General features: G+C 47.8%; 1 protein-coding gene across 1 annotated transcript; it reads right to left on the bottom strand.

Moving 5' to 3' along the window:
- Positions 1-1,320: 1,320 nt before the first annotated feature.
- PANX3 (pannexin 3) lies at positions 1,321-7,153 on the bottom strand. Its single transcript, XM_060157993.1, has 4 exons — positions 6,973-7,153; positions 6,018-6,160; positions 3,441-3,655; positions 1,321-1,960 (listed from the first exon to the last, which is right to left on the bottom strand). Exons 1-4 carry the CDS (start codon positions 7,151-7,153, stop codon positions 1,321-1,323), a joined length of 1,179 nt encoding a protein of 392 aa, XP_060013976.1.
- Between the last annotated feature and the right edge of the window lie 433 nt (positions 7,154-7,586).

Raw genomic sequence — 7,586 nt, 5'->3', positions numbered from 1 at the left:
TTGGATTGTGAAGGTCTTGTGTACCAACTGAAGAGCGAGGCTTTTACCGAGCGACAACAGGAAGCCATTGATGAATGTCGGTATATCGACCCCTTTGCTTGTTTTAGGTAAACTTATCTGAATTTGTCTAACTTTTCTACTTATCTATATGAAAAGGGGTCGAAATGACTTATGCAAAAATTCTCTGAAGAAATACATAATGTGCAGCTCTACAAATAGCAAATGAGAGACAGCAAGGTATTGTGGTCCGAGCATGGCCTTTGGAGTCAGATCAAGGTTCCAAACATAGCAATGGGAGTTAGAAGCTAAGATGAGTAAGAGAGAGTTGGGGCCCAACAGCACTTTACTATTTATGCTCTTTAGTTCTAAATGGTTGCTATCAGTGATTGGCTGTAAGTGGAGGTAGAGCATCCCCTGGGGTATTAGAAGCATATCTGGGCCTATCAAGAATTACAGAGTCTGCAGCCCATAATCCCAGCCCTTGGTGAAGTGAGTCCCTGGTTTACACAATGAAAAAGCGTATCTGTACACCTCAAGACTCCACCCACAGCTGATGCATGGCTCTGGCCTTGTTCTATGCTGTCCTTAAGCCCCAAGAGCAGGCGGCAAATTCCTGCCATCAGCATCTCTTGGCCCATCTTGCAGGCCACAGGATACCTGGGCAAGGTTGGTGACTTCCACAAGACAAGCTGGGGTTTGAGGCCACACCACAGGGTTCCCAGGGATTTCATATCTTTATTCTCTTACCAGATTACCCCACTTGCTCTAAACTGAGTGTGTATCCTACAAAGGCGTAAATAGAGTGAGAAGAAACTACCTCCATTTAATAGCCTGTAGAAACCTCTCCCTTTGTACAATGTCTAGACTTTAATATTTTTTTGAATTTTTTAAAATAATGGTAACTTTTATTTTTAAATTTTTTATTTTTTGGTCATGCTGTGCAGCATGAGGGATCTTAGTTCCCCGACCAGGGATCAAACCCATGCCGCCTGCATTGGGAGTGCAGAGTCTTAACCACTGGACCACCAGGGAAGTCCCTAGATTTTAATTTAAGTCTTAGTTTTTCTTCTGTCTTCATATTAAGCTCTAGATCTATTTTTTTTTAGCTTTTGGACTCATCAGCTCCAACTTTCAGATTTGTTTCCATGTATTGATTATATCTTCTCACCTTTGGGATAGCATAATACAGGATGTTCGATTCAGCTAAATGCAAGTTTAGCAATCCTAAAGTGGGTGTTTTTGTATATTAGTGCGTGAGACTTGTGAAGAAGGGGAGAGATTTTTACTTTCCATAAAATTTCTTGCTTCATGGTTTCTTAACTACGGATTTTCATCACACATCCCGTGGGTGAGATGTTTAGGTTTTGAGGGTTCTAAGCCAGCCAATAACGTCATGAAATCAACCACTGTGTCAATGTTGTGCTTCTGGGTGGTTGTGTCCTTCAGCACACAAAGGACACTCAACCAGCTAAAAGAGATGAGCTCAGAGACGTTGGCTCGGAGGAAAAGAAGGATCACATTGAGATCATTGATGGGACATCCCAGCATCTTTCTGCTGAGGAGGTCAAAAGCTGGGAGCATCTCATAGATGGATAGGAGCCGTTTGTCCCACCGACACAGCCGCATGAGGTTGTATATTACCACTGGAACCAACAGGGTGTATATTGCTACACTGGAGAGACTAACAATCTGGAAAACAGACAGAGAGGTCAGCCTGCACGTGATCAGATCGGGGATGTGGGTCTCATCATGTAGCAGCCCTGTCTTCATGGAACAGCTGAATTCCTCTTGGAAGAAGACATCCAGGTGGAAGTGGCCAAGGTATAGGTAGGTGGCTGAGGTGAAGAAGAGCAAGAGGGAGTTCCTCAGGAGGTAGGCGGCCACTAGTGAGTGTGAGCGCTGCTTACAGGCCAGGTACCGCTCTAGCAAGGGGAATTCAAAGTATCGTTCTTTCCGAGCCCTGGGCAGGGGAAGAAAGGAGGCAAGATTAGGAGGGACCATTTAGAACTGTATCCTGAGAGAGCCATGTGGGGAAGTAACAGCATCTGTGTATGCAACACAGCATTACTGGCTCACAGGAATATCTGCCTTCTTTGAGCATAACCCCTCTTTTCCCCAAAGAGAGGTGTGTGAGTGTATCTTAATTCTCCAAGACATGAGTGCAATGCAGTAAACCCAGTGAATGATCAGTGAATAATGAATGATCACTCTGGATTTCTGCCTGGCAAGGCAGACTAAATCTCTAAGCTGAAGTAGGATCCTTAAGAAGCATTAAGACTTATTAACTTAGCACTGGACTGGGATTCTAAATAACCACGTTCTGGTTCTTGGTCTGTTGCCTTTGTGTATGATTTTTTTTAGGCCAGTTCATTCATTTTATAGAAATAAATCTGCTAACAAGTATTTGTTGAGAGCTGTGGTGTTCAGGTAGATGTAATCCAGTCTCTGCTCTGAAGAAGCTTGCAGTCTGGCTTGTAGGGAAGGGGCAGATGAAACATGCAAATAGGAAATAAAAATAATGCTCGTTCTGTTGCTAAAACGATGGATACAAACCATGGTAGTTGTAAAAGTTAGGAGAGAGACAAACAGTGTGAGCTGGAGTGTTCAGAAACCCCTATGGAGAATATTGTCTTAGATTGGCCTTCCAAAGGTAGATAGGGTTCAGAGAGATAGACAGGAGAAGAGCTTTTTTCAGAGGATAGAGGTGTACACAAACCCGAGGCAGAATATGGTTTCTAACCTTAGCTCAGCTGTGCTCTGAGGGGGCCTGCCCTGGCCACCCTATTTAACACTGCACCTCCCTCCACCTCCCAGCTTTCCTGAGCCCCTTCCCCTGTCTTAGTTTTCTTTATATCACTTATCCTCTACCATATAGCTTTCTTATGTGTTATGCTAATTCACTGTTTGTTTTCCCTCAATACAATATAAGCTCCCGCCCCCAGCACACACACACACCCGTATCCACAGCACCCAGAGCTGTGTCTGGTGCTCCTAAATGACAGGTGAATGCTTAAATGAATGAACGGCTTGTTCAGGAGGAAAGCAGGAGACTGCCTAGGTGGAGTGGAAGGCTTCTGTCATTTAGTTGTTTGACAGAAGTCTGAGGAAGTGGTTGATGACAGTGTGTGGAGGGCCTAGGAAAAGTATCTGGGAGAATTGGGCTGTTTTTCCTGTAGGCCTGGGAGGAGCTATTCAGGGTTCTGAAAAAGTGGTCTTTCAGAGGCTAACCCCTTTGTGACTCCGTGGAGTCACCTATAAACTGGAGGCAGAGTCCTTTCCCTCTCCCTGTACAGAGATGATAGAAAGTCAATGCGGTGACGTGTTAAGAACGTTGAACTCTCGAGAAGGATGGTGCAGAGGATAGTTTGAAGATTACTCTGCAAGATCCCATTTTAGGGCTCGACCGCGTCTTTCAGAAGGCAGTGGAGGAGACAACTCACTTCTCCAGCTCATCCCAGAACGCGTGCGGGTCCGAGCCCTCCTGCCGGATCTTCAGCATGTGCTGCACCAGGCGGATGGCGCGATTGTAGGATTTGTCCAGCTCGCTGATGATGAACAGCAGATCTGAGCTGAGGGCCGGCACGGCTGCATACTGCCACAGCAGAACCGGCAGGTACATGGCCACGGCCAGGGCCAGCAGGGAGTAGGGGAGGGCCTGCAGGGTGAGAGCGAGCTGAGGAGGGAGGCCCAGGGCGCCCAGACCTTGCAACCTTGCAGACAGGGTGCTGAGTGAGGGGCTCTCCTTCCCCAGTTCCTGCCTCAGAAGGGTAGGGCAGAGAGAGAGAGAGACAAACAGACAGACAGAGAGACAGACAGAGACAGGAAGGAAGGAAGGAAGGAAGGAAGGAAGGAAGGGAAAGAAAGAGAGCAAGAGGGAACGCTAGCTTCCTGTCCCCATTCTCCATGCATGTTAGCCTGGGTAGCTAACCAGAGATCATGGCCAATGGTGGTCATGGCATCCTAGGGGAGAGCATCTTCATTCTCAATCTTCCACTTTTCTTTCTCTGACTGCTCCAGACATCCAGAGTCCATAGCTTTCCAAGTCCTGCCAGGGGCCCCGGCATGGCTGACCTTTACTGCGACCCTCCAGAGAGGAGGTCAGGTCCCATTTCCTCCACGTAGCCTGCCCTGCCTTCTCTCATGGGCAATGGCCTTTTCTCATCTTTGGATTCTTGGTAAGACCAAACTACGCCATCAGGCACTGTCTTGGAATCCTTGGGGGCTGTTTCTGGTCTGTATTTGTAAACTGACATTGGGTATTCATAAAGCTGGTGTCCTCCACTACACTATTTGCTACCTTAGATAAAGGACTTTTCCTTATGTTTCTTATCATACTCACCACACCCAACAGGTTGGACCCACTGCTTTGCCCACAGTAAAAACCCTACTCGTAGAGGCTCAGTTAAGCGACATTTTTGCTGGGTACTGAACATGCATTATTCATTCTTCGTACCTGTACTATAGTACCTGTACTATCAGTAGCTCTATTTTATAGACCAAGAAACTGAAGCATGAAAATGTTAAGTGCCCGATACAGGGTTACATGTCTAGCAGGTGAATGAGCAGATTTGGAACCAGGCAGTCCGACTTTGGAGCTTATTCCCTTAAGAAATACTGGCCTATAGCTTCTCCTGAACCATAGATGCTTTTTATTTTAGAGGAGAGTTTGAAGAAAAAGAGAGAGGGAGGCTATTTGATTTGTGTGTGTGTGTGTGTGTGTGTGTGTGTGTGTATGTGTGCGCATGTGTGTGTTTCTGAACTAAACAAAAGAGACAGGCTAGGAAAGGTATATTAGACCACGAGAGCAAATGAGAACCTTTTCACTCCTGTCTAAGAAATGACGTTTCTTGAAAATGAACTTTTCACCCTAGAGCTTCTGTTTCAGGAGGCTTAAGGTGCAGCCAGAGAATCTGGGCTTAACGAGCACTCAGGCCATCTGATGATCGACAATTTGACTCTTTTCTGACATATGAATCCCCTCTGCAGTACTTTGAACTTGTTACCATCTAGATCCTGCTTGAACACGTCCAGGGACAGACACCTCATGAACTCTTTCCATTAAGTCTCTGGTTTTGTCTGGGTCCTAGAACTGTGGCATTTTGAGGCCCTGTAAACTGTCAGAACTAGAAAACATTATGAGTGACTTCTGATTAAAACTGTGCCTTGGACATACATATTACTTCTGCTCCCTCATGAAACCCCACTAGAATGACAATAAAGGGACCCAAAAGACATAATCCTATAAGGAGAAAGAAAATAGAAGAGGAGACAAGAGTAACAAAGTGTTGAAACCTGGGAAGCAGCTGCGTGAAAGAAGGTACCAGCCCACGGAGAGGATGAGAAGTTGAGGTGGGTACAGCCAGGCTGTTTTCACCACAGAACCAGGAAGACTCAGGGATGGGAGATACCGGGTGTGTCTGAAAATGGGGGCACAGGTGGGGCTGGAAACAGGAATATTGAGAAAACAGATCCGCAGATCCTTTCTGAAACATGGTGCACTCAGCTGACCGCCCTTGTGGTTTATTCTTTGGAAACGTTAAACCAGACGGATTCTGCACTTGGGTCCATTGAGGGCAGGGGAACATACTGAGAACGGGGGTGAGCTGAATGAGTAGTGAATGCTGACACCCACGGCTGAGTTCCCAGAGGGTTGGCAGATGAGCTTGATACCAACTGCATGCTGCCCCCTCCACCCAAATTAGGGATTGAATGATTCTTCTTGGGAAAACTGACCAGCCCAGAGTATCAGATTGCAGATACTGATATCTGGGGTTTTCCCCAATGAAATGGCCCAAAGGGATTACTTTGAACTGACAGCCTCAGCCCTAGGCACAAAACTTCCAATCAGATAAAAGTGGGTGAGCAAATATGACCAGATATTTGAAGAATGCCTGAGACGCGAAAGTCAATGAGCAAAATACAAAAGCAGAGGCGGGCAGGAGAGAACCTATCGATGCAGTTCTGCCCCCCCGCCACCCAGCCGTGAGGCAGGCTTGACAGAGCCCCTGCCACTTTACCTTGTGAGGCCAGAGGGATTTCGTCCTGTGCTGGCCAGACTCATCCTGTTTGTGGTGAACCAGTGAGTCCCAACAGGAACTGTCCACGTAGGCAGCCTGCCGGATGCTGAAGTTACTGGGACAGAAGCAGCTGATGGGAGACCCTGGAACAGAAACACAGCTTTGAGGCAGCCCTGAGTTGGGGTGGAGGAACGGGGATCCAGGGGACAATCAGCTAAGAGCTTTCTGGCCATTTCTGAATCTGGCAGGCACTGTCTTCTTCCCAGGCCCTAGGTGTCTGGGTCTGCACTGTGGGTGAATGAAGAGGCAGTGGGAGGCTGACACACGTCCCTGGGCAAGGTGGTGAGCTCAGCACACAGCCAGAAAAGAAAGCCAGCAATCCCAGTTCTCGGGAAAGTCCATGTTGTCTTTAATAGAGGTGGCAGATTCGCTGTGTTAATCTAGCACCTAGAACACTGGGTATACGTGTTTGTTAGTGCTCGTGCATGGGGCTGGAGCTCTTGGAGAGGAAGGAGTGGATTTATTCAGCACCTGTGATGCGCCAGACTCTGTCAGGCACTTAATAGGTTCTCAAGTCAATAATCCTGGAGGTGGGGAGTAGCAAGAAGACTCCAAGAAGATAGGAGATTTATCTGAAGCTTGGCTAATTAAGACCTTTAGAGGTCATAAATCCTGGAGAGATTATAGGATCCTAATCTCTATCATCCACATGAAAATCAAAATAAAAGTTTAGTCACTGCAATGACACAGAACATGCGAATACTGAAATTAAGACAAATATTTTTTACTGGAAAATTTTAGAAATGACTTTCAAAGTTTTTTAACACCTCTGCTTTGCTGGTGCCCCAAACGGATGCATAGTCTGCCTTTTGGGTGATGCCCGGCCCGAGTCATGTGATCTAGACAGTGGGGGCTGACTCATTTCAGGGCCCACTGGGTCTTGGAAGCCACTTACCAGAGGAGAACTCCTGGGCAAATGCCAGTGACATCAGCAACAAGGGGAAGCCCACGGCTATGAACTTGACCATGCGGTCCAGGGGCAGTTCCAGGCGCAGTCCTTTGAGGTGGGGGCCCCTGCGGTCGGGCAGCAGGGCATCTGAGAGCATGTACTCTGCAGCTGTGTGTGCAAGCGACATGATGCCCCGAGCTTGGGCACGGGGGTGGCAGGAGGGGTCCCAGGAGAGTGGAGTCAGGAGGTAGCAGCTTCAGGCAGCAGGCTTTCAGCAGACGGTGCTTGCAGCCCTGGCCTCACAGATATCTGTGCGAGGCGTGGGCGCTGGTTCTCTAAATAACTGGCCAGGCCCTGAGCCAGGCACCTGGTAATTAGAGGGAGGCATAGCCTAGTGGGTCCTCGCTGGAGGAGGGTCGGGTGTCAGCTGGGGCTGGTGCCAGGCTGTCCTCTGGATTCTCCCCGAGCAGATGCAGTCCCGTGGCTTTATGCTGCCCTCTCATTAATAAAGTATTTTTGGTGGGGTGGTGGAGAGGAGGAGGGCTGTGGAGCAGGTCCCCCATGTAATTGGTGTGGAATTTGGGTGGAGATTGCTTAAATGTGTTGAAGGCCCTCATTTT

Source organism: Lagenorhynchus albirostris, chromosome 9 (assembly GCF_949774975.1).
Source record: "Lagenorhynchus albirostris chromosome 9, mLagAlb1.1, whole genome shotgun sequence".
NCBI classification, from domain to species: Eukaryota; Metazoa; Chordata; class Mammalia; order Artiodactyla; family Delphinidae; genus Lagenorhynchus; species Lagenorhynchus albirostris.
The sequence above is the reverse complement of the archived record's forward strand: the minus strand, read 5'-3'. Positions and strand labels throughout refer to the sequence as shown.